The sequence below is a fragment of the Haliaeetus leucocephalus genome, unplaced genomic scaffold (genome assembly GCF_000737465.1).
Source record: "Haliaeetus leucocephalus isolate CR32 unplaced genomic scaffold, Haliaeetus_leucocephalus-4.0 Scaffold973, whole genome shotgun sequence".
Classification (NCBI taxonomy): domain Eukaryota; kingdom Metazoa; phylum Chordata; class Aves; order Accipitriformes; family Accipitridae; genus Haliaeetus; species Haliaeetus leucocephalus.
In genome coordinates this window covers 1,533,514-1,561,462 of record NW_010973409.1, presented here as the reverse complement: position 1 = coordinate 1,561,462, position 27,949 = coordinate 1,533,514, and the positions used below count along the sequence as shown (strand labels likewise).

Genomic DNA, 27,949 nt, shown 5'->3' with positions numbered 1-27,949 from the left:
GCTTTACCACTGCAACTTAGTTGTGTGGGGTTTTTTATTTTTTTTTATTAGGGAATGGAACAGCTTTTACAGGGACAAAGAGAAATGAAATCACTTTCAATGAAAGAAAGAGGCTCATTATAGCCACCAACAGCAGTTATTGACAGCTACACTTCCTATTAACAAGGAGCATTTAAGAGTTTGGCTGTTGGATCTTTGGACTTGATCTAATTTGCTAGCATTAATTAGTTTCTTTTGAGCACAGACACTTGGTGCTCACAGCTATAGATTTGGAGGACTAATTAGGACAGAAAATTGAACAGAATGGGGTAAGGCATTAACCTTCAACCATTACCAGCTGGGGCTCTGATAAAGACCACAGAGTCCAAATGCTCCTATTCATGCAAAGAGTACTCTAATGAATATCAATTTCAGCCAGGTTGCCATATCCTACAAGCGCTGTCTTAATTTTGATTCTCCTACCTGGTAGAGATTTTTATGTATAGATACTAAAGTGATATTGGTAGTTCAGAGCTCATAGATGACAACCTCAAGAGGTTACCTGTGTTTGTCCAGCCTTTCAATTTGGTTTTCTCAAGTTAGAGATTTTATTGGTTTCTGGTTAAGATCCTGAATTTCAAATCGTTTTCCCTGTCCAGCATAAATATATTAAGACAGCATAGATTAATTACATGATGTTAACAAATGCTGGTTTAAATAAAGGATGCCTGTATGTTTTTGGATTATTGTAGTACATGGTAGTAATATCCATGACGAGCACTGACCAAGCTAACTGCTGAAGGTTGAACAATAGGATTGCGTCTTTTGCCCCTTTTATGATAAGATACAATTATATTGTGGAGTTAAGTCGGTGATCCAGTTTTAGGAGGAAAACTGTTCTTTCAGGCTGTGGATGATGGTGTTTTAACACTTGCAGAATGGAAGTACTTTAACTGTATATAAAGAAATGAGAAAAACAATTGCCTTTGTCCTTTTGTACCATTTCTTGGATTATTGGACTTGAAATTAAGATCCAAGACCATCAGTTGTTTCTTATACCCTTTAGTCTATCACTACTCCCTGATGAACTCCCCATCAAATCTGGATCATTGGTTCTCTCTTCATGTGACTTCTGTACCTGGAAATTCCTTGCCCGTTTGATGAGAAAAGTGTAAAAGTCTCTTTGACATCCTTTCTTCAAACTTGCTTCTTTCAGGAGGGGTGCTAGCATTAATGTATATCCTGTGACTTTTGAAGAATTGAATCTGTTTGGGTTATGTCTGGTGTTTAGTTCTTCGAGGCTAATATTGCCTTTTATGTGCTCTAATGACTTCCAGTTCTCTAGTGGTAAACTCTATACTGTTAGGTTGAATAGCTGGTTCCATGTCTTGGGGTCCCCATGAGGTTGGTTTGTTGTAAGCTGTGAAAATAGAGAAATTCAGACTTGCCTGTAGCTACTCATCTTGGTGTATTTTGTGGTATTTAGATCAGTCTTCAGAGAACCACTTTTGCTGACTATCTGTGAAGTTGAGTGTCCATAGGGCAGCAGCTAGTGGATAGGGGAGACATGGTCAAATTCTCCCAACTAAAGGGGGAGGCTAAGCTGGTTACTGTTACATCCTCTTACTAATACCAGGTTTGTATCTTTCCTAGATGTTACATACAATATTTGCTGATACCCATAGCTTTCTTTCCCAACAGACACGTTTTGATTCTTCTGTGTCAGTCATTCTTACTGCCAGCAAGCGAAGGCATACTTGGGATTCTGTAGGGGTTTTTTTGTATCCATTCATTGGTGGTGGTGAGAACCTATACATATCGTAGCTTATGTATTAAGAGTATTACAGTATTGTATTACAGTGGCATAGTTGCACATAGCAATGCATTGTTAATGACAGTACACGTGACTTGCAGTTAAGATAACAGTTACTGTATGTCCTTGATGATGTATTGCGTAGTTGCTTTGCAGTTTTGGATTATAAACCACTCTTAGATACTACATTTAACAGTAGTAACACAGTTAGCACTTTGTGTAAATAAATCTAATACTTTTAAGAGGTCATGCTATATTCCCATTGCATGTGTATAAATATTTATATTGTATATGAATTATGAATATTACCCTGGGGTTACTTTCACACAGAAAATAGGTTATATTTCAGCTGCTGAAGTCAGAATGTGTTGTGTAGATACCATTAGGTTCAGCAGTGGAAAATAGAACTTAGTTTGGTCAAAAAGTAGCTACTGTGTATTCAGAAATAAAATGAAGAGTGAGCTTTCAAATAGCCTACAAGCAGTGTATTGACCTTGTAAAGAATGTATGATAAGCAGGGTAAGGTAATAGGGGAAAACTTCTGTCCACTGTTCTTTAGAAAACACCTGAAGTTGGCAAGTGTATTTGCCAAAGAAAATTGCTTATCCAAATCACAAAAATTGAAATGAAAGTATTATTGCCAGTTGAGCTAAATGGGCATGAGAATAGTAGCTGCAGTTTCATCTAATATGCTTTGGTTTTATGAGGCAGTGCGTTTTGAGATTTGTAGTTTTGATCTCCATTATTTCCTGTAGATTGGAGAGCTATACCTGTTGTACATATCTTTGTGTGGAATATGACAAGTCAGCAGAGCCAGTCAAAAAAAAGGGCAGGAGTCACAGGCCTCATCAGGCAATAGGGGAATGCAAGTTAAAGTGGAAATACAGTTTGGCAAATAAACACACTTTCAACAATATGTGGTGGTCTGAGTATTCTTCATGCTTTTTGGTGTTCTGGAAAAATTAGTGTGTTTAATGAACTCTCAAATTTTCATTATGGTTTGGGATGAAAACATTTTAAACTTCTTTTTCCATGTGGAATAGTAGTTCTAAAGATTGCTTAGCTTAAATTGAGTAAGTTGTCCCTCCGGCACTTATTCTTTGATATAGAAGTTAATGGATCCTGTGGTAAAAACACTGACAATGCACAACTTTTAAAAAAAGTAGAAACAATGTCTGTTGCTGAGTAAAATCACATTCTTGTATATTATTATTCAGGTCCTTTTAATAATGGCAACGAAAAATAATTGCCCTCTTTCCCACCCCAAATTTAGTTTTGTTGCTATTGTAATTGTCCAATAGTTGTCTCTGTGGTGCTGCATAGAAAAAAAGTAGGGAGATCTGTGCTCTGACGAGTGTTCTACTTACAAGTCTGATGCCTGAGAAGGGAGTAAAGGCTACTAATAAAAGGTCATAAAACACTTGTGCTCTATTGTCATCCATATGAATTTTATTTTTAACAGTTTATCACCCTCAAAAATAAGAAGAAAGAAACCTTGCAGAAAAGAGCACCTGGAATGTGTGCTGCCTAAGATCAGGATAGATACATTTACATGAAGTGTAAGCATATGACAGAAAGCGAAAAGGATTTTGCGTGAGGAATCAGGAGCTGCAGAGCTGGTCATAGGATGTGAAAGGGGATGGACAAGGAATACTAGAGCTGTACAGAGATGTGGAGGTATGGATAAGGCTTTAAATTTATGATCAGGGAGCAAGAAAAATGATTTATCTGCTGTATTCTAGGTATGAGAGGGATACTACTAAAGGATTTGAAAGGAGTCGTGGAAGGGATGGAAAGTAATCGTTCTGATAGTATAATGAGTAGGAAAGGAACTAACATTAGGAATTTTTGAGGAGATAGTTTAGAAGAGCAGTGCGTGAAAATCTCCCTTGGATGGGATTCTTCTCTTGATATCCACTGTATTGGGAAGGAGTTGAAATAGTTGTAGGAAATTTTGGACTTTAATTATGGTATTAAGCAATCTGCCTTCTTACCTTTTTCCTAAAATGAGCTTAAGAAAAGGTTTCTTTAAGTTTGAAATGCCTTTTTTCACTTCTTATGGTCAAGTTCAGGATTCCCTTATATGAGTTTTATGACATAGAATGTCTTGCACTTCTTTCTTCCTGTCTGTGATCCAGAATCTCTCAAGGAAGTATCTAGCCATTCTTTCCCCCCCCTCTTCAGTATAAACTAAATATGGCCTCCAAGCCTCCAGATCAACAACATATTTTAAGGATATTTAAATAGTCCTTTTTGAAACACTAAACCACACAGTCTGCTTATGTGTGTAAATTTGTCATTACACTTGCATACCAGGCTTGATACAGGTCTTGCTTTGTTTCTTGGTGACAGAAACATCCCATACACTTTGCTATAATGGGATGCTCATGAAGCTGGTGAAAAAGCACTGCAAATGTGACTTGAGATGTAATCTCACCTGTGGCTGTAGACTATCAATCTAACCTTTTAAAAGTAATTTTATAGAGGCATAGCTTATGTTGGCAAAAAGAACTTCTGAATGCTATTGTTTAATATGTGGGAAATGTGTAGGAAGTGTATAATGTGGAAGCACATAGAGAGTTGAAAGCAGGACTTCTTGATGCAATCTAGACGGGTCTAACTGTGCTTTAATAGCATTACCTTCAATTCTATAAAGAGATTGTCAAACCGAAGTGCTCTAAAAAATTACCTCCTTGTTGGAGAGCGCATTTATCAAGCATAAGAGGAATGCAGAGCTGGAAAGGACTTCTAGAAGACACTTCGGGCCATCATCTTCTCTTGTGGCCATATCTGTTATGCCTGGGTTTGTCCTGTAATCTGATTAATGTTGCAGCTTCTATAGACAGGCTGTTCCAATGCTTAGTTGTTTTTTGCTGTGCAAGGAATGTTTTTTGGGTTTCTAAGTTTTGGGGTTTTTTAATGTCTAAACTAACTTTTCTCTGTATATCAAGCCATTGATGTTCTCAGACATTGGGCACATTCCTGTTAGTGGTGTGAATAAAAGCAGCACTTTGAATGGAAGAAATAGGACAATCTTTTTTATCTAAAAAAGGCAAAAAGGGGAAAAAGAAAAAGGAAAATACAAGGCTTGCTCAGTAACCATCCTGGAAAACTGTTCCTACTGCCAAGTCCCTGAGATGGCTTAGGGAAGGTGTTGGACCCTGAGATTCCAGAGTTGTTTTCAGGAGTATGGAGCATATAAACCAAAAAACTCAAACTTCAATGTCACAATGTAAAAAATGACGTTTAAATTCACAGGGAGAACTACTGCTTTCAGGTTGAAGAAAATGGTATCTAATAAATGAGAGTGACCACAGTCTGCAACTTCAAATACTATACTACGTTGCCCATTACTTTTTTTTTCTGCCTTTGGGGTGCTAATTTTCTACAGTGAATCTGACAACCCAGTCAAAATAATTCATAAGACCAATGATGAAAAGTACTTTTTATTTTTTCTGGTGTAAATAATGTTTGTCATTCCTCATCTGTCCTGATTTCTTCCTCTTGTTTCTTTGCTTTGTGTTTTCTAAGTGGTTTTTTTTTTTTTTTAATGCTCCTCCTTAATGTATATAACATCTCCAACTTACAGTGTGCCTTCTGTTCATTGTTTAAGAAGCATAACAAAAGTATTAGTCTAAACATGGCTGAAGAAATTGAGCTCCTAAATATGGAAAACCCATGTGTTACAGGTTTTGGACAAGCATTAATTTGCCAGTGATACCCATCCTGGGTATAGCTATAGAACAGTAACCTGGAGAATAAGGTGTCTGTCTTGTGTGCCATCCCATTTCCTACCCCAGCAATGCAGGTCACACAGGGTTTGGGTGTGCAGGGAAGGTCCCTTCTATTTCTTTTCAGATTGCAGAGCACCTCAGTGAGGCAGATTTTTGAAAGCAAAAGTCAACACGGTTGAAGAAACATGGCATGCTGAGTGAGACCCAGGGCAGCAGGACAAGCACATAGACTGTCAGGGATCCAAATGGGCATATTCATTCTGCCTGCTGGGAAGTTCAGGATAAAATTCTGCCAGGCCATAATGTTTACATTCTGACATTGTTTTAAGGCACTGTTGTGTGTTATTACCTTAATATAGGCTTCGACATATATCTCGTTAATGAACAGAAACATACCATTGCTTTCCATACAATATGGAAAAGAAGAATATAAAAGAATGTATACTGTTTGGGGTTATATAACCAAAGATTTAATTACTGATTAATTACTAATTAACTAACTAATTAGGATGAGAGGAAATGGCCTCAAGTTGCGGCAGGGGAGGTTTAGATTGGATATTAGGAAAAATTTCTTTACTGAAAGTGTTGTGGGGCATTGGAACAGGCTGCCCAGGGAAGTGGTGGTGTCACTGTCCCTGGAGGTATTAAAAAAATGTGTAGACAAGGCACTTCAAGATGTGGTTTAGTGGGCATGGTTGACGGTTGGACTTGATGATCTTAAAGGTCTTTTCCAACCTAAATGATTCTGTGATTCTATGCTAATTAATCTTTAACAGGGTACTAACAGAGGTCAGAGCTTCTGTGGTGTCTTCAATGACGTCAATGATCTGTTTAAAACATTTTATATTATCTACATCTAATGATGCTTCATTACTGTTGAGTAATAGTACTAATGGTTCTTCAGCTTCCTCTTTGTGGTAGAGGTGTCTTCATCTTACACTTTTGAAAACTGTTCCTGATTTAACTGGTTGGAAAATAAAAAGCATATATATGTATATGTGATGGATTTTTAAATTGTATTTTATACATTTAAAACTGCTTGAGAAAGTTTTAAGTCCTTTGTGGGGAGTGAGAATGGTGTGGGAAAAAATCCTCTTGCTTCAGCAAGGCTATTGTGTAAGTTCATTTTGATATGCTTCATCTGTTGAGTAATTATGAAACTTCAGCATTTTTGAAACAGAATATTGTTTGGGGAATCTGTCTTCTTCACTCTGCCATCAAATTCATGTAAATATTAGTTACTGACTGTGCATAAACTTTTGAGAAACATTCATTATTAGGCAGAGAATACTTAGTAAATTACAACTCCAAAAACTAATTTTTGCACTTCTGTAGAAAGAAGATATTTAATAGAGTTGGCAACTTTTGCTTTAGCTACATTCTCCCAACAGACTAGTAATTCAGGTGAATAGTTCTAGTCTCATCTCTTTCTGTTCTGCTCTTGCCGTTTAAATATCAGTTCAGGAAAATATGGCAGGTGATTAATTTTTTTTTTTTTTGTACCCCAGTTAAATATGCTAGTTCCATTCTCTTCTAGGTAACTACTTACATATTCAGAGATGCATTTATGTACCTGAATTTAATTACTGTCTCTTTATTGCTATTGTTAATGAAAGGATTTTTAAATGCAAGAGCATATTATTGTCTCTGTGGAAAACTGCTAGATAGGCATGACTATAGAATGAAGTTCTCTTCTAAATGATAACAAGTTAAACTTAGGAAACCGATGCAACATTGCACAGGCAATTCTATTAGTGCAAGCTAGTTCTGATCTCATGGTCTTACCCAAGGCTTGTAGTTAACAAAATCTTTTTGGTCTGAGGCATAAGCGGTGGTCTCAGTGCAGTGCTGTTTGTTCTAGATCTAATGTTACTTATCTCCCTTGCCCTAATGTTTGAGTTGCAATGACCTGACTTGTCTGAAAGCTAATTCAGCCACTCTAATAAGGAGGAGAAAAAAAAAATCACCTCTGTGAGTGTGTTAAAAGTACTTACAAGTAATTTAGTGTTTGCATTACCATATTTCAGGTCTACTTAGATATATTTCACATAAAGGGTAAATTGTAACAGTGACTATAATTGCTTTACGTGAAGCAGGTGGAATTTCCTAGTTTCTAATATAATATGGTCAATGTCTTAAGTTTGATTACAAGGTCGGTATACTAAAGTTTAGGTTCTAACATGTGCTATAGTCATCTGTATAAAGAGATGATGGTAGTAACTGGTGTTTTGTGTGTCCAAACCGTAACTGATTGCACAATAACTTTTTATGTGGGCAGGTTTTGTACTAATAGTTCTCCAGCACTCAAGTCTGTAAGGCTTAGCTGTACTTGTGGCAAAAAGTCAGAATGATCAGTTAAAGCTTGTTATATTTCAAGCAGAGAGAATGAATCTGAAAAAGAAGCAGTGTCTAGCCCTTCTCTTCTCCCTTCTACAGTCCTTCAAAGCTCCAGTGGGGCAGCAGGTACTTCATACTGTTCCACAGTGTTCAGAGAGGAGACCCTTGTGGGTAGCACACTAGCCTTGGAGACTTATGTAGGCTCCTTGAACTTTACTTTTATGATTTTTCGGTAAGTCATGTAGGATGGGAGACATTTCATCCCAATTCTAGCCATCTGAAAGCTATGTCTAGTCTTAAACCAGTCATCCTGTTTAAATCTCTTCAGTGGGACCTAACTGCATGCTGGAAGTACATTGTGCACTCTCTCTCTCTCTCTCACTCTGTTTTGTGTCAAGGCAACAAGAAGGACAGCAAAGTACTTCCAGAATCAGCTTTAGGTGGCTAAAATTAGGTAAAGTGAATTCCACTGGTACTCATTTTTAGTCTCTGTTCACACATGTTAAATGAGGATAAGACCATATATGAAGAACTATCATGGTTAATGCGTATGTGGCGTTGCACTGGTATGCATAAAGCAAGGATGGCTATGCTATGAATTTTTGTTAGGGTGTTTGATCTCCTGCAAAAGCCATGTAGAAACCCTCGGGGTTTTGTGAGCATTTGCTAAGGATTCCTTTGAACTGTTTTTTTCCCTCCCTATCTCAGGTTGGTTCCACATTGCTTGGGAGTCCCATTGATTTGTTAGTGCCTCCTCTAATGTTAAACATCAGTGTGTCTGCAGGTTCTGTGCAGATGTGGACTGACAGGGTAGTAAGTGTCTTTCAGTTCCCACCAAGATTTGGTGGAAAGTAGGGGAAAGGCAGTTGATGCCTGCTACTTCATTAGAAACAGAGCTCAGCTGGAGTTACCAATTTTAAAATTTGGGGAGAACACTTGGAATCGAATGAAGGTTCTTTACTTTTATGGCCCCAATTACTTCCCGTTTTGTTTTCTTTCACCACTAGCAGCAGGCCCAGACTCTAGTCTAGACTGAAGAATAAATGAAACTATTTTCCATAACTAATTTGACATCTTATTTCCTGTTTCATCACTTTTTTTTTTTTTTTTTGGTCCCCAAATACTTATCATATATAAGGCTGAAATCATAGTATGTAAGGGAAAACAGGCAAATAATCCCAACAGTATAAACTTAAATTCATAAATCTGAGACTTGCAACCAGCCTGCTGTACAAGAAAACAGATGCCATGCAATAAATTAATACTAAGCTGAATAATAAACAAGATGTATTGTTAAAGGTCTTTAATGCAAAGAAAGTGATTTCAGACTTTCATATGCTTGTTTTCTGTCTTTGTTTAAATGAGGCCCTTGCATGTGTTTTCTTTATTGTTCTCTTTCGCACACATTTGAGCTTTGTTGGGTTGAGAACTCAGTCTCTGGTTGGGCAGTGGTGATTAACTTACACTAAATAGGCAGCAGTAATGTGATTTGAGAATGAAAAGGATTCATTTCTTTTAAATGAGGGGAAAAAAACCCTAGGTTGAAGGAAATAGTTTACATAATCTGTAAACTAGTTAAGGAGCTGAATATTTATGCAGGTTGAAATTGAAGCTTAGTTGCCCTCTAGGGGTTTTACATTAATACAGCATATGTTAGCTTTTGGGTGTTGGTTTTTTTTTTTCTTTCAGAATAAAGGTGAGAGAAGTCTTTGGAAAAACTTACATACTGACAAATCTGTGGTGGTGGAGGCATGTGTACATCTGCATTCAGTGAGTGAAGCTCATTTAGTTCAGAACCCAGAAAACGGAGGAAAGATTTTTATCCAGATTATGTTCTTGTAATTTCAGTGTACCAGTTGAGAAGGTACTCACAGTCATCCAGTCGTAGACTGAGAGGTCCCAGCCAGGAAAGATCCTTACGTAGAAGCAGGGGTACGACCTAAAGAGCTTTCAGTCCTGAGTAGACATGGAAGACAGAAGGTTACATGGGGATGGAATGGTGCTGCGGAGGCCACAGTAATGGCAGTATGAAGACCCTCCATCAGGTTCTGCTTGTGTCCTAGCCACTGAATTCTGCTTTGAATTCTTAATGTCCTCAGCTGCCACTGGCTAGTGCACAGGGGTCTTCTGTCACATCTTGCCTTACAGCAGCTTGAGCCCTGTTTATGGATCCTGTGACTGAACTTGTTAGAAATGAACTTTATCTCCTTCTTTAGAAAGCAGTTGACGAAAACTGAGTAGTTCTTGTTTGTTCGGGTAGCATATGATATTTCATAGGTAGTATCCTCATGCCATGGGAAGTAATGTGACTAAAATGGCTTCTAAACTAAAGCTACATATATATTTCTCCTTGTCTAAACTTATAAATGTCTCCTTTGCCAATGGTTTTGTAGCAGATGCATTGCTAATGCTTGTTTGAAGAATTGCTAAATAAATTCTTTAAAGTGCAATTGTTTTTCTAAACGTGGAAACCACATTTGTATGATTATTTTTGCTGTTTCTTTCTTAACAGTGTTGAGCCTATATTACTCTCAAATCTTTTTGCATCAGAAACAAGGTAACTTGGAGCAGGCAGAATAGATGCACTTACGCAAGCACCTCCTGCCAAACTTGGGTATATGTGTGCATACAGCTTGAGGAGCACAGTGTAGTCGACTGTCAGAAGTTAGAGCACTGTCCCCGAGGCTTCATTATAGCAAACACAGTCTGGATTTGTGCCAGTAAAGTCTATGGTGTTACATAGATTTTTATGCCGTTTGCCCATTAAGCTTTACACTGAAGAACAGTTCCTCTTGGTACAATACCAGAGTTCCTGGTACATTTTGTTTTGCTTTGTGGATTTGTCAAAAGCTTGTTTGTAAATCCTCTTTTTCAAGTATTTCATTTTACTGTCTTCAAAATTATAACCTTTGCTATGGAGAAATGGCCTAATCTCTTAATTTCTCTATAGAATCAGGTCTGTTATTACAACCCCTTATACATGTACAATGCTTTGGCCTGGTACTGTTTGGTTCCAACAGCCAGTAGCATCACAGAAGCACCTGCTTGGTTCTATCTGCTGCATGCTTGGGCATGACATCACGGCTTCAGCCTGGTGCTCCCTTGTCAAACCCAGTGACTGTATCAGCAGAGCTCTATGTTATCAGTTCTGCCTTCTGCTCTCTGATGCTTGGTGTCCATGCCCAATCTGCCTGGGCAGTGCATTGGACCAAAAGAGATGGTAGATTAGAGGGGACGGTGGGTTGGTTGTTTTTAGGACCTTTTTTTTTCCTCCCTTCTGTGATCTGTTTCCCTCCATGAGTAGAAGCACCTGAGCTGACTGCTATCTTTATGCAAGCTTTTGGTCCAGAACGGAACTGCTCTGTAAGTAAGGTTGTAACAAGCTGCCAGTCTTGCATTGTTCTGAATAGCCTTGGCCTCATCTGTTCAGTTTAATGTCTTTGAAAAGTTTGAAGAAAGCATGTATTACTAGCTCAGGGAGGGTGTGTGGCATGGGGGAGTTCCTGATCACGGGGAGCATCGTAATTGCCCTCTTCGTGCAGGGCAGCGTGCAGTGCTCACAGCTCATGGAGAGTTTTTCAGGACCTGAACAAAATACTGAGTTGTAGTGCTTTGTCATTTGAAAAAAGCTTTTGTGCGATAAAGATGCAGGAAGAGTATGGTGGCTGGATTATTTGTTGTCTGGTATTCAGTCCTTTTTAGGTATCTGGTTATCACAGTCATTTATTTAAAAGAATTTACAGAAGATGAAAGATAAATGTTACACAGTTACTACCAAGTTTCCAGATCTTGCTAAGCTTTGGTAGTGTGCTTTCTTGCCATGTCATTAAAACTAATCTCTTCAAAATCATTAAAATAGTAGGGAAGTCTGAAATTCTGACTGCCTACATAGTCAATGATGCACTTTCTTTTGAAAAAGTAATTATACAAATTTTATCACACTGTGGCCACCCTTGCAAAAGGTCAAGTTACTTTTCAGTATACAGTTCAGAATACAGACACAGCACAATTTTTTTTTGTTATTTTCTGAAGAATTGCGCTTCTGGTTCTGTCATCCTTACAAACGCTGAATAGTACCTCATTCAGCAGGAATTCTTCCCACACCTCCACACTGGCATACACTGAAGGCTAGTAATTTTTGAAAAAAGAGAGAGACTAAACGTGTACTGCAAACTAAGGCAAGTACATGGTAGCCTGTTCTGGAGATGTTGGAATGGTGGTTGGGAAGGAATATAGGATGAATTGTGACCTGTGAGGGAAAGTCACTTCCTCTTTTAAAAGAGCATAAGTGTATTAATTTTAATATTGTAACCTTGTTGGAGTGCTCAGAAGGCCTGAAATTTGGACCCTATTCTGTATACCCCATCCCACCCACAACCTCCAGCTGGAACCCTGAAATCAGTTTCACTTTTGCTTAGAGGATATTTTGTTTTATTCAGAGGAGGGAGAAATAATACTTTAATAATAATAATAATACCCCCACCCCCCCATTGGTATTGGAACTTTGCGTTAAAGTCATACTTTTGGAAATACAGTAAATTGAACTGAGGGGGGGGAAATTATCCCCGAAACAGCATGCTGTAAATTAGAGGTGGTGTCATGGTGGAATAGCTGTGTAATTGTCTCTTCCAAGAGTTACATAAATGACCTGCTCTATCTCCACCGTGTGGTGGAAGGACATAACTGCTATTCCTGCCACTTGGTGAATCTCTGTCTTTTATAAATAGGTATTTTTTTTAACTTTGGAGTTCAGCTAAGGAGTCAGTCACTATGGGACAGAGGGAGGGGGATGTTGTTTCTTTTAATCATCTGTTATGCTAACTTCTCAGCTGTCCCTGAGTGGCTCAGCAGCTCCCAAAGGAGGTGGGAGGATAAGCAGCAGCGAGGCTACTCTCCACAGCTCAAGTTGGATGCACTTGTTTATATAGAAGCAGGCAGGGACAGACAGTAGCCATGGGGGAACTTGCATTTGTTCCAGTTCTGCCTCTTCCAGTGCCTGGTATGGTAATGCTTGATGTCAGGGATACTTACTGTGGGGTAGGAGGAAAATTAGATCAAGTCAGTCTTAAAGGAAGCAGTTATTTTAAAACAGTGCAGTTTAACTAGGTGGCTGTACTCGCTGGGCGTGCTTTACTTGAAACTTTTTATAGAAGGCAATGGTTGTACTTGACAAGAACATTCTTAAAGCAAGTATCTTTAGTAGACAAATGATTTACCCAAGTAAACTGTTTCACAGCAATGTGTTTACTTTGCTTAAAAGGATCTTTTTTTTTTTTGTAATTTCTATGGGAAGAAAAAGAGGTCTGCTTTTCCTGACAAATCTGCCTGAATAGCCCAGCAGATTGTCATCTTTGGGCACTTAAATCTGCCTTGTTTGACAAAGTACAGTCACTGCAAAGCCTTATACATAATAGTTATGCCCTTGCTATTTCTCCCCTGTCTTCTGAGGACATAACCCTCTTCTTTGTATTACTGTGCTCTGGGTGTCTTAGTCAGAAGCAGGAGAACTTGTCTCTTAGCTCTTAAAGAGCTGGGTTGCTTGAACTTACTTCATAAATGTGACAGTGTACTATATTTCTGTGTGTTTGGGGCAAAATAACACACGTATAGATATGTGTGTATACACACACAGACAAAAAATGCTGACAAATCTGGAAATCCAGGATGGGAGATCAGATGAGGTCAAGCTTGTGCCCACTACACTAAAGCTAACATGTAGATATTTCTCCTTATCATCTGTGCCAAAGCTCCATTTGTTGTTGAAGTCCAAGTTCAGTTGAAATTCTAGTGACTAAACACATTACTAAGAAATTATGTCTACTACAGCATTTCATCAGCATTCAGCAATAGTCAGGAAAGTACTGTCTTGACATTTTAAGGTGTGTGTTTTTGAAAAAATCATCTTTTCTGGGTCTGTGATTTACTTAGGAAAACACTTTCCCTAGTCAAGTTTCATGTGTGCATTCAGAATTCTTATCAAACCAAAAACTAACTTTAATTTTTCCACCCCTCATCCCCCAAAAGTCATTTTGGTCAGATCTCATGTGTGCAGGACTGATACAGAAATGTAGAATGAGGAGAGCTGACCTGTCCTTGGTCAAGCGGCAGAACTGAGAGCTGCTGAAAGGACTGTGAGATTCCAAGGGGGGGGTGGTGGGGGTGGTGTTTCAGAACTCAGTTTTTTAACTCTAATTACTTTGATCTGGCATATTTTTGTTAACAGTTTTAAGTATTTGCCTATTTTTTGTTAGTTGTACTGATTGGGTTGACTTGAATTACTGTGTTAGGCTGTGTTCCTCAGTCTTTTTTTTTTAAATGAAAACATTTTTCCCTTTCTTAAATTTGCTGCTTTTCAGTTTCATTCACTGTCTCTTAGTGCTCATTATGAAATTAGGAAGAAAAGGTCCAACAATCTACTGTGGACAAGTGTGGGTTAATTGGGACAGACAGAAGTACTTTCCTGCTGTTGCTTGGGGTTTCTGGATATACCTCTGACAAACATCTACGATTCTCAGTCCGAATGGGAGCAAATTTTAGACTGCAGAGCATATATAGTGAGTCCGGTGAGGGAGGTGCCCCCAGAGTGAGCTTCTCCATCGTATGGGAATGGAACTGTGTCTTCATTGTTCATGCCTTTCTTGGTTTTATTTGTCATTCCTTGATGCTAGTTTCTTAGAACACTCTTTTTTTCCCAGAGATTTGGTCTTTAGTGATTGTTGGCTTTGAAAACCAACAGAAACCCTGTTAATGTTTCTGTAATAAAAAGTAGATCAGCAGCTGAGCAATGACTTCTGTTTTGAATTAAGTGTTGTTGGAGAATCCCTACATGCCTTACATGTGTTTTCAGAATTGGTATGGTATTGTGGTTTCTAAAAAACCTGACAACACAAATGAAAAAAACAGTAATTTTTTTATAACTTTTGAAACAGAAAGTTTAAATAATCATAGATTTCCTGTATTAATTTGAAAAGCTCCTTCTAAGCCTTCATTTCAGAAAAGAAACGCTCTTGCCAGGTGTGAGCAGTTGACCAAACCTAGAAACTTGTAATATCTACGTGTTTTAAGAAATAAAAACTTTGAAGACTGTTGCTTCTCAGTGAAGGTAGATGGCATTTACAGAGCAAATAACTGCATTGTTCTGAGAGAAGAAACAAAAACAAAAAACAAAACACCAGCCAACTCCCAACAAAAACCAACCCCCAAACATTTTTAATCTGCACAGAGTGCCTTTCCTCCCTACTGCTTTGGCCTATTCTACAGCCAGCTGATGCATACTTTGAGGCCAGTTAATTTTTGCAGCAGGATTTTGAAAACTTCCTAATGAAAAAGGCATCCATGGTATGACACAAATAACCACAACTGCAATAGTTGGGACTTTAGCAGGACTTAAGCAAGCCAGGGCAGTTAGATGTTGAAGGAATTCAGGCTAGCATATGTGTTTTTGGTATTGGGGTGGTTTTTTCCTCGTTCTTCCTCCTCTTCTCTTGGAGCCTTGTCAGTTTAGACCCACCGTGCAAGTGATCGTAAGGGTTTTGAAAGGTATGTGAGAATTTTATGCTTCAAGGTATAAGCCAAGCTTACAGCTGATAAGGGTTAGGAAGAAACTTCACTTGAGAAAATGTTTTTCCATAATGCAGACCTTCTGGCACCATTTTCTGAAGCAGCTATTACTGGCTTCTGAGAACGATGGTATACAGGACAAATGGGCCCTTTGTCTGATTCAGTATGTTATTTTCTCATCTCTAACTTTAAATGTCCCCTAAAGCAAAGGTTTCAGATTTGTTTCTGGGATATTGATAACATGTATTCTTTACCCCAAGGCAATGTGTTTAGAGAAACCATTTCTAGTTTTTTGGGAAATACTCTTTCTCTGGAGATCACAGTTGTGCTGTCTGCCTTCTTGACAATTCTCTCCTGCTTTATGTTCACCTCTCAATCATGAGACAAGTGACTTTTCAGCATTTCATACTGGTGTGCAAGAGATGCTCTAATCTACTGGAGGATCCTCTGTTTGCGTTGCATATTTTAAGACAAAGCTGGTTTTTCATGCTCAGAGTGCCCTGGAAAAGATTGGGGAGGAAGAGAGATCTTTAACGCAGTGAATATCCCTTCCCTAAAATTCCTGGATTCCTGGAATTGTCTCTCCTCCCTGGTCCTCTGTTGTGTGCTACTATGTATTGATCATCTGCCCTAGGGCAGATGCCTCCAGCAGTACCTTGGAGCTACAAAAGCTGAAATGGAGCAGCTTTTTGGGGTGGTGGTGATAGGGAGGAAAATGGAAAGTGTATGATTACTTTTATGTTATAGCAAATAAGTATTTGTGGAGACAAAGTATTTGATCTGATAACAGAGGTTCACTTGAAAGAATCAAGGTTATTTTATGTCAATTTTCTCTTTGCCCTATATAAGATGCATTTAATTATTTCATGCTATCTCCTTCTATTCAAATTAATCTGTCTTATATATATTGTTGCTCAAATTAGAATAATTCTTTAATCAGCTGTGTTATGCATGCCATAGTAGACTAGAATAGGAAAGCTACTCCTGGCATACTGACGATGCATGTATTTTATTTGTTACTGTAATTTAAAAGTAAAATCAGAAATATTGATTTCTACTTGACTGGAGAGATGATTTAGTTTGAATATCAGACTGATCTTAATCAGGTGAGAATTAATTGAGTTGGAGGTATTAGATATTCAGTGATGTTAACTGAACCATGATCAATCTACAGAGAAGCTTTCTTTTGTACTGTGTTGGAAATATCAAATAGCTTGTACTCTACAATGTAAAACAATCTTTTCATGTTCATCCTACTACTTCCTCTGGCTCATTAAATGCACCAGTAATCTGTTCTGTGCATACTGAGTAATCTTCAAAGTAACAAGCTAATAAATCACAATTTAATACAAAATTAAAAGCATAATAACTTTGCCATAAAATGTTGCTGAGAATGTTTTGTCTCATTTTAATGTTTTTGTACACATTTTACAAACATAGATTTTAAAATCTTGTCCTTGTTTACATTTTGGAGGGACCTGTGTCCTCCTTCCACCATCACCCCCCAAATCCCCATTGTTACTTGGTCATCTTTTCTCCACTCAGTGGTAGAGCTCAAGGAATGACCCAAACATTGGACAAATCTATTTCCTTTTTTGTGTAAAGGAAAAAAACCTACCCCAGGAATAGAACATAAGCCTGGTCCGGATCATGATACAAGCTTTTTTTTTTTTATTTTAAGAGTGTGATAGCAGTATCATAAGTGTTGAGAAAATATAAATGGTGAGATAACACCTCTGTAGGACTTTCTCTTAAGTAGTAAAATTGTAAAGTCTTTAAATAAACTAGAGCCAGACCTGAGAGGATCAATTTGTCTTGATAATGGGGAATATTTCATTTAATTTGTGTACAATAACATCTGCAAAATAGATACATAATTATGATTTATAAAACTAGAGTTCTAATATTATATGAATTGCACAACACTTTGCAATATGAGTCAATACGTATGTGCCAAGTATTGTTATAATCTGAATCTGCAAAAAAAGAACTTTCAGACATAGCCTTCATGCTACATACAGTTCATACACTGAAAATAATAATGGTGGTCCCTTGGTATTGTTATATCAACACAGTTTCCAATGCAGCTGGTTGTCTGGAGGTTAAGTCCCACTTTTGTTCTTCTCTTGCTTTGCATGTGAAAAGACTTTCATGTTTGCAGAAGGAAACAATTAAGTATCTAATATTTTTAAATACTTAAAGTAAAAAAAAAATTACTTTAAAAAATCCCCTACAAATATAATCTACTTGCTGGTTGTTCCCCTTCATTAAATCACCAAAAAATAAAAACTTTTTGTTTATTTTTAATGCTTGGGGCAGGGCGTTACAGTTTTCTTCATAAAGTCTTTCCTTTACATATACATAACTGAAACTTTTGCAGTCCAACACACTGGTTCTGCCATTTCATTTTGAATGCAGCACAGTGCAGAGACCAGCCTACCTCTGCTTGGGGGTGGAGGGGTGTCGTAGGCTACATAAAGAACACTTGCATCCTAAATATGGTGCTTTGTTTTTGTTGTCCACTGTTTGTAGGTCTGCAGACACTGAGATGAAGAATGTTAAATTTAACCTTGTCTGGTTTAATGGTGTGGAAGAAAATCATTATGCAGCAGAGCTGTGGCTCTGTGTTTCGTCAGATCTTGGTTTGTCCCTTTGAGTCAAAATCCTACAAGTTTTTGTTTTCGTCATATAGGAGCAAATATTTCTTGAACCTCTGAATATGTTCTAAGATGAAAATGGGCAGTACTGTGGCTTTTTATTTCCTTTTTTTTTTTAATGAAGAAGTGTATGTACCAGGATGTCTGTTGGTGGACCCCCACCAACTTTGTTGTAACTAACTTTCTGGTAATGTATCTGATCTTTTAAAATTTGAAAATCAATGCTTTAATGTGCTGAGTATTGCATATGCCTCTCTGACTGCTTGGATAGACAGGGAAATCATTTGTCTGGTCTTTAGTCTGAGATAAGTGAACTGTTACCCAGATTCACTTCATTTTTTATCTGCTTCCCATATTATCTTGTAGTAAAGTTATAAAACAGAGTTGGGGGAAAAAGCTATTAAAAATACTAAAGGAAAACATTCTTAGATACTATTTTTCAGCAAAGATTTATGTGGACTGTAAAGATATTTGTAAACAAAGTTCTTTACTGTGTCAACCTTCTAGCTAATTATCAAAGAAACCTTAATAAAAGAGTGCTCTGTAACTTAAAGCAGTTCTTAATCAACCATCAAATATACTAATAGTCAGACATTAAAAAATAGTTCTTGATTCCTCCAACATTATTTGTATACTTCTGTATCTGAACAGAATTATACAAAGACTCAGAATAGGATTTTTATAAAAAATAAAAACCTGCACGTCCAGACAGCTTTAGAAATAATTTTAGAAGGCTTTAAAAAGCTCTTTCTTCCATTGTTCTGCGACCTTACATGTGCCAGGATCTACAAAAGCAGATGTTTTTCCCTTTGTTCTCTGTATCCTGCTTTCTCGAGTAGTTAAGTTGAGATAGGGAGACCCAGTGAAATACTGCTCTTGGATCCTGGGCAGCTGGAGATAACGGAGGTGCCGGGGACCAAACTCAGCAACTTCCCTGAGCTGCTCCGGGCCTCAGATGCTCCCTGCTGAAGAGTAAGCCCATGGAAGGGCTCACTCATCGCTGACCTCGGCTACAAAGCTGTCAAGTTTGTCCCTGAAAATCGTAGGAGTTAAGTGGTCCTCCCGTCATAGGCAGATCACCTATATATGCTAGCATGCCATAGATAGCAGGTGGGAACTGGCGAAACTGAATTGCTCTGTGTTCAAATGGGGTTGTTCAGCTTTTGTTCAGTTGAAAGCAGACCTTCGTCTTGGCAAAGATACCGTTTGGCCTTACATACTTGGTTGACGCAGAGAAGGTACTAAATTGCAAGTTTGCTTTAGCAGCTAAAATCTCTCTATGTGGCTGTAACGGTCCAAAAGTAATGAGACTTAAAATTCTCAGGACTGTGCCCAAAACTCATATTGGATTTGCCTTAAAACAGAATTGCAAAGCTTTCTCTGCGCGAGAGAGGAAGGCGACGAAATCTGGCCCCGAATCAGTGCGGAACTGTTCAGTGAACTATTTCTGAGCTGTAGCCTCGAGAAGAGTTCTTTGCTCAGTGTGTGTCCCCTTAGACACAGCCTATGGCACGGAGAAGAGCCTGTGGGGCAAACCTATGTCAGATATGATGTCATGAACCGTAACTGCTGCAGGTGAAAGAGGGGTCCATAGCCAGTTTCCGTGGTAACTGGTAGGCACCTGCAGCTCGTTGACGCAGTACTGGATCTGTCCTTATCTGTGCATAGAGCACTTGGTGACAGACATATGTAGCTGTCCTGGCAAAGCCTCATCAGGGTTCATTTTACAGAAGGCAAGCTTTCTCTCCCTTTTCTAACAAGGCATTTTGACTCCTGTTGTGTTGAGCTCCACCCCTCATTTTATTTAGCTTGTATTTGTAAATACTGGGGATAACTTCTATCGTTTGAAACATTTCTTTCTGTTGTGTTACAATCTGCAGTGAATTTGCAGACTGGCCAAAATTTACATCTAGTTTCGCTGCTGCCTGAGGTTCTGTTTTGGTAGCTTGCTGCTTGCAAGGAGAAAGAAAACATCTTACTGGGCCACAAACTTGAAAAGTCATGGAAAGCCATTTGCTAAAGTCGTAAAGATTGGATGATGCACAAGATTTCAAAAAGATCAATTCTGCTCTGAAAGAGCAATTGTTCTTTGTATCACATGCAGTATATCAGGAAGGAGTTCGTTTGAGTGTGAGACCGGCTTCCCTAGCATTCTGCTTACCGCTCGTAGCTGCTAAAGTGTTAAACTACAATGGGTTTGTAATCAGATGCTGCGTATCCGCTCATTTTGTGGTATCTCGCTAAGCACCCTGAAGCTTTGGTCTACAATGCAGATATTGCTTGAGTGAGGAATGAGTGGTGATTGTCAAGATTATGGAGATGGAGATTAATTCTTGGTTTGAGATTATATCTGGAACTATTGTGCACAATTTGTGAGATTATTCTCCAGACCAGTAGTTTTAACACTCTTTGTGCTGCTCAACATTGAGATGTTTTGTTTCATGAAAAAGTTGTGAGCAAGACAGAGCATAATTAAAAATAAAACAACATGCTCCAGACTCCTGCGTGGTTTCTGGTAAACGTTTACAGCTAAACCTATCTTGCAGCACATTCCTTACACCTCTGCCAAAAGGATTTTAAAGTGCCAGAAGTAAGAGAAGAGAGGGATAATCAAGTTTTGTGTGCTTATATGAGGATGCCCAATATGCTTTAACCTGCTCCTTTTTTCCCCTCTGTTGTTAAGCATCAGCGACATTAAAGCTAGATAGCTGGAAGCAGTTTTATCACTTTGCAGCAGTGCCTGGCCATGTACCACAAGCGGGGCCTTCTGAAGCCAGGGAATGCTTGCAATTGCAGTTCAGGTTTTGTTCACTGGGACATCATGCCTGTAACCAATCAAGACTGGTGAGCTAACAAGTGAGAGGGACCTCCTGTTGTCTTCAGTGTTTTTTTTTACTTCACAGCTTCCAGAAGGAATGATTACTACAAAAAAACCCCAGCACAGCACTTAAGAAAGTGTCTGCAGAGAGTAGAAATCAAACTGGTCACTAGACAAACCATAAGCTTTCAAAGGCTTCTGATGTTTTTCCCAGAAAAAACAAAGGACATTTCTAGAAATGTGATAATAGGTATGATTTTTCTGAGGTGCTGATGTAGGGACATTCAATGTAAACAGTCCAGGAAAGAACAGAAGAAATGTCAGATTCACCTTTAAAACCAAAAAAATATTTTGATAACCTGATATTTCTCATACTGTTCTGAGCTTACACTGCTTCGTAAACGTCAGCTATCCAGAAGTATCCTTAAGGTTGTGGATATGTATTTGGATGATTTTAGGTCTAAAACTAAAACACATACCAAATGAGATCTTAGAAATTGAGTATGGTTGTTAATAGATACCTTTAAGCACAGGTTACAGTGTCTTCCCAACTGATAATTAACTGGTTAATTATAACCCATTTTTTTGCATACTTTCATCTGATACATTTTCAGGTGGCATATGGTGACGTTACCAGTGTTCAAGGTTAGGTGCTGTGTTGAGGCACATTTTAAGTGTTCATAAATAATATGTTCAAAGTAGAGAAGATGTCAATTCTCTGCAGAGTTTTGCAAAGATATATGTAAGTTTGGCAGTGTAAGGACACTTAAGACTGTCATCAGCACTTTCAGCAAACACTGATTTTATCAAAAGCCTAATTAATATAGCCATGGGCAAGCAGATTAGCCTCATCTAGGGGTTGCTTGCAGCTGTTGGATCACTTTCTCCTTTAAAGTCTTGCCAGTAGTGTCCAGGATACTACTACAAGGTGGATTTGGTTCCACTGAGGTCTGCGATTGCTTAATGCTCATTTCAGTGGGCATCTGCTGTGAGTGAAGGACAGGATTGCTGCTTTTATAGGCACAAATCTCTATTTTCTTCTAAGTTTTGATGTAATGGACATCACATCATCATACAGGATCAACAGTTACTTAGTATGCAAATCTGAAACTTCAGCTAAATGTCTTGAAAACATACAAGGACAGGTACAGGACTGTGCTACAGTTGGTATGTTTGACAGTCATGCCCATATTTTCACATGGTCAATACGTTCCGGGCGCTTGAGGTGCCTTTTTGATGCCCAGCATGACTTCAGAGGTTTATCTATACAGTAAGCTTCAAGAACGGAAGTGATACGTAGTATTTACAGAAATAGCAATTTTTGTATCTGATTGCTGTGTACAAAAGGTGGAAGATTCTAGTGCCAGTACATGAAGTACAAGTTTTTGGACAAAACAGTAAGACCAATGCATTGAGCATATATATACACATATGATACTCAATGTGCGTATACTTAATGTATGTAAACATACTCAGTGTACATATACGCTGAGTATAGATGATGTGATTTACCCTTTGTATGATGTAGCATCATTAAGTTTTGATGTTAATGGATTAGCTCTAAGTTTTGCGAAAGATGTACAAGGATATAACAATTTCTGTATGCCCTAAATTTGCTGGATATTAAATCACTACCAGGAAAAGGTCAGAAGACTAGAAGTGGATGGAACTCTGGAAGGGGACACAGTAGATTTGACTTTGTTCTTCACCTGGCTGCTGGTTGATCTTGGACAATTGGCTTTCTCTCTCCCTCTCTTTCACTTATTTAAATGCAGATGATTACTAACTCAGACCCCTTATAACAAAATAGTTTGAAATCTCCTGATAGGAATAACAGCTAATTCTCATCTAGAGTTACTATTTAGTGAAACGTCTGTACAGGGTGGTGGTAACAACGAGGCATAATTTTAGTTACTCCCAGATAAAACCCACACCCTTAACCATGACTTTGCTGTTCTGTTTCAGTATCTAGCATCTCACTGACTTGTTTTTAAGTCTCAGGACTGACCGGGTACTTTTTACTTCATTGAGCAAATAGATTGGGAAGAGACAGATCATTGTCTCTTCCCCCTTTTATATTCCCTTGTTCTGCCAGAGGTCATGATCCCAGAAAGGTAGATGATCATTAATATTTTTGTGGGCAATGCTCTTTACTAGCCATTTGGACTTTGAAGAAACTCTGTATTGAAGAACAGCTACAGGCCACTACACAACACAGAGAAGATACAGAGAAGATAGAAGTCCTTCTTGGAGCAGTATAGTGCTGTGGAGTACAACCTGGCACTCCCAGCTGATAGATAAGCTGCTGGCTTTCTCCTTGCACTCCCAGGAGACATTTTTGGAAATGCCAGGAAAGAACCATGACCGCACAGTTTCTTACCTCCTGTCCCAAGGGAATCTTCACAGGAGGTGAAATGCCAGTCGATTTCTTTGAGAAAGTTGTTGCTGTCAACATTACTGCCCTCTTCATTTGTAGATACAAACGTGCTTCCATAATTTCAAAAGCTTTCATTGTAGAGGAAATGCTAACAACCCTGGCTTACCTCATTTTTCATGCTTCCTTTTGTTTTGCTGTGATAACCCTGTAGTCGGTATGAAAAGCAGGCACGAGAATCATGGATTTGCTGCAAGAATAACTTCAGAAATTTGTTGGTATTAGCAACAGCAGTATGTGTGTGAACATGTTACGTGATATGAGGGGAGAATCCCAATTAAAATCTTGTTGCTAAACAAGTGACAGAGACCTTACAAACAATGTGAGACTCCAGGCCAACTATGGTTATATTAATAATAAATCAGATCTGGTCTGTGACGTTTTCTTAAATGGTATAGTATAGACATAGGATAATATTTTTACCAATGGTCATTTTTCTAACTTTAATTTAGTTTGTGTTTTTTTCTTCTTTTTTTCCCAGCATTTACTAAATGCTGTCAAGAAACTGGTCTTCTTATGGTGGTGAAGTGTCGGCAAGAGAACACAGCACTGAAAGACTGTCTAGTTGGCTAGTAAGTCCCTCACAAGTTTTTGTTGGTTTTTTTTTTGTTGCATGGCCTATACTAATCTAGAAATAAGTAGAAATCTTAAGTCTTCTCAAAAGGCTTATGCAAGGTTAGTGACTTTGACGTACTTTCTGAACATTGTATCTTCGCTTTATTAAAAAACATGTTGGTCAGGGCCCTACCTGACAAGATTTTATTTCCTTAATAAAGCTGTCCTATGACTATAAAGACTCCATTCTTGATTTAAATGGTGACAGATCTAGATTTTCAGCCCAGACAACACATAGCTTTGTATTCACTATGCTGAATGACATATGGGGGGGTGGGGGTGAGCAGTAGAAGCACCTTCATACCCTGTTAGTGAGACAGGATAAGTTTGTTTTGATTTTGCTGCTTGAACTGTTTTTTAAGATTTAGTCTTTGTCCTGAAAGTGTCCTGCTGTTGTGAACAGCAATAGCAGCAGCAATGGGAAACTGTTCGATATTAGAGAGGTCAACTTGATGCCATGGTGGATTTGAAACGTCTCTTTTGGAAGTCCTAATTTATCCCCAGTGCCATCAGGCTGAAGTGTTAGATTCTTGAATTTCACAGGGTGAGGGTTGGGGATTTTTTGAGTTTGACTCGGCTGGTTTGCTTTTTTGGTGCAATGTGTGTCCTGCCCTGTTAAACCAGAGATTAAGATTAAATGCCTTTGAACTAGTCACAGTTATTCTCAAGTATTGAGAATGTGCAGCCAGGCAAAAGTTCAGGCCTAACTGCAGTGAGAACTTGCTGGAGTTAGTTTTATTTGTACCTTTGCCTTTTTTAAAAATCAAAACAAAACAACACACAAACAAAATTCTACTGAAAAAAAAAAGTTTAGTGCTTGAATAATTAAAGTTATGAGCCAAATGAATTCAATTTAATGATCAAGGACCTACATGTTTATTGTTTGAGACACACACTTGAACCTGTTCCCAGTAGTTGCTTGGGTGCATAAAAAAACGTGAAACTAATAGCAAATAACAACAAATTATTTAGCTGAACTGAAATACCAAATGTCTTTCCCTTTTTCTACCTTTCCTCTTCATGGCTTCACTGTAGAGGCTTGAAAAGGACTGTGCCTCAAGAGAGAGCAGTATCACAAGAAGGCAAACCAACTCAGTATTTAGAGTTTACAAGATAACTTTGTAACACTTATGTACTTCATAAAAAAAGGTATTTTATTATCGAAGGCAGGCAAATTTTCTTTGGGTGTGAAAGGAGGATCAGTTATGAGTGTTATTGATGCAATATCTGTTCCATATTCCAAGATGAAAAACAGTATTATGTATTTGTCTGTCTTGTAGCTATTCTGATCCATTGTTCTATGAAGAATGCAAAACAGAATATTTGAAGCAAAGAGAAGAATACAGAGCAACTGGAATTAAGAAGAAAAGACAGAAGCTTACTTCAAATGTGTAGTTAAAACTTAAAGTGAACTTTTCAAATTTTATATCCAACTTTGATTTGACTTGATTTAAACAGACTTAAATCATCTGTACCCCTCTGTGTGGACTATAACTGAAATACACAAAATGATATGAATGGAGAATAAAATAATCTCTGAACTTAAATGTCAGGTTTTTAATTTGCTGTAGTTACAGTTACAACGCATGCTGTCACACTTTGCAAGGAAAGTTGCAAAGGTCTGTTCTTCCATCTGGACCTGAGATTTTGTTACCAATTTACAAATGGTCTTTTGGAATTTAAAGCTTGCGTCTAGTTATGTGTGGCCAGCTACATAAAAACTTAAGGGTGAATAATTTAAGTTGTATTAACTGATCACAAATTGGGTATACATTAGAATTGGTCTATTTGTCATCTGGAGCTGAGGGTGTATGGAGATGCTTTTGATGCTCTTACTAGAAGAGAAGAGTGGCAAATGCAGAAGGGAACAGCTTCTTGGACCAATTTGATTTATCTTTTTCTTGAAAATGTTGAGTCATAGGAGAGCCTGATAGTACTTTTGCCTACATTGTGACTCATTTTCAAGTCTACATTGCCAGAAGAGATGGATGCCCCATGCCCCTGTGTGGCCCAGACTGACTGTTTTCACTCCAGAGGAAAATGTCATCTGATCTAGACCTTCCCTGAGAATGGGGAGAAGGCATGCTGAAGGCAAAATCATTGAGACCAGTAGCCTCCCCTGCTTTCTTCTTTCAGAATGAAGATGATTGTATAAGCTTCCACACTTAAGGATTGAGCGAGTGACCACACTTGCAAAATTATTACGGATAGAGGTGAGCAAACAACTAAGCTAGGTATGTAAGATGCAGGTCACTTCTTGCAGAAAGGGAAGTATAAGCAAGTCCCTATTTAAAAAGGGGCATCCAAAGGATCTTTTGTACACTGATACTTGAAGCTGCTTAATTGTGGAACTCTCAAATGCGTAAATGGTTTCACTAGAGAGAGTCTGTAGAACTTTATATTACTATTTTGGAATATCTTTTGAAGCATTTTGAAATAAAAAATTTCTTTACAAGTAAGGAAAGGCTGCACTTGGAAACCTTACTCGCATGGTAACCTCAATGCCCTGATTTAAAAAAAAAAAAAATTGTTTTAGTAGTAGGATTTGTTACTTTTCTATCAGGAGATGCAAAATTTTACTTATTTGAGTACTGTTTCACCACAAAACCAGTACTGCTTTAAAGCAATTCAAGTAGGAAATTCAAATCAGACTTTGAGACACTTATATGTGAAAGTACTTAAGTTAATGTTGCAGGTTAGTCCTTGCCCTTTATTCTGTGCCTTTTAGTGGAATAATCAATAATATTGTTGCTTCTGCTATTAGCAGATTGGCTGGAGGACTAGGGAGTGCTTGTGAATGAAAACCTGAAAAGATGTGTAGCATTTTGCCTTGTTAGGCAAACTTAAGTAAGTGGCATTCAGCTCTAAACTAACCACCTTAAAGTAGCTTCTGTGGACTAAAGTTTCCTACACATGTACTTGCTCTTGGCTCCTCAGTTCAAGCATTTTGGAAAAAAATATTCCGAATCAGTTAGTGGAAAATTAGTTGCTTCCCTGTATGTATTTAAAAAACAGGAAACTTAAGGTAGATGGTGAAATGTTTTTTTAAGGACAGCGACTGTTCTGTTTTCCCACTATGAAAATCTGCTACGTTTTCAACCTCTGGAAAGCAGGCCTGGGTGTTCGAAATTGTTGTCAAAAGCACTTCCAAAGAGGATTTGGGCTGGAGCGAGCATTCTCTCGGGGGCAAGTGCCATGTGCTGCCAGTGGTACGTGCCTGCACCGAGGGCGCACCTGGGCCTGACTCCGGTTCACACCGTAGCCGGTGAACAGAGACAACAGCACCAGCATGGGTTTCCCCTTTTCTGGCTTAGCAGAAAGTATGTTCAGCAGGTGAGCGGGAACCCCAGTGCATTGACCAGTACTGCTGGGAAGGAATTAACACCTGTGGTGGAACAAAGCCCAGTTTAACCTGCAGGTATTACTGCCCCACCATTCTATACATGCTGTATGTGAAGGACTGTGACACTTCTGCACTGATAACCAAGCTCTACTGTCAAGCCTGAAATTGCATGTACTGAGTTACACTGTCAGCCATTCATTTCTCTTTACCTGCACTGGTGTGTGTGTAAGGAAGAACTGGGTTATTGCAGCTCCTCCTGTCTTTACTGTGGCACATGCTTAGAGCTGGGCTTTCCCCTTGGCTCCGGCATCAACTTCCTCTGCAGTATGTACACCCACGGCCGTAATGCGATGTTTCCTAGTTTTGAATTCTTGATTTCACACCTTTCACTTTCTTAATGTCTTGTGCAGTATCCTGTATTTTAATTGCATTTACATCTTTTATTTAAAGTTTAAACAAAAGAATGAGTACTGTGAAGTGACAAACTCTCATACTAGTAACTTGCTTTCGATTTTGTTTTTATCTCGGCTGCAACCTCTCCTTCCTACTCAGGTTAACAGGAAGCAGCCCTCGATTCTAATCTGTGTGAAAAAACATCAATAGTCAACGAAGCCTTCAACTGTGCTTCAGCAGTGAACGGGAAGCTTTTTTGCTACATG

At 38.4% G+C, this 27,949-nt stretch overlaps 1 protein-coding gene across 1 annotated transcript in view; it reads left to right on the top strand.

The window, feature by feature from the left end:
- The window catches only part of CMC1 (C-x(9)-C motif containing 1), a 45,950-nt gene extending 19,773 nt beyond the window's left edge, over positions 1–26,177 (top strand). Inside the window, exons 3-4 of the mRNA XM_010584326.1 lie at positions 23,814–23,904; positions 25,228–26,177. Coding sequence (XP_010582628.1) covers positions 23,814–23,904; positions 25,228–25,342 — 206 coding nt within the window. The 3' untranslated portion in view covers positions 25,343–26,177. The remainder of the gene's footprint in view (positions 1–23,813; positions 23,905–25,227) is intronic.
- Positions 26,178–27,949: the final 1,772 nt, after the last annotated feature.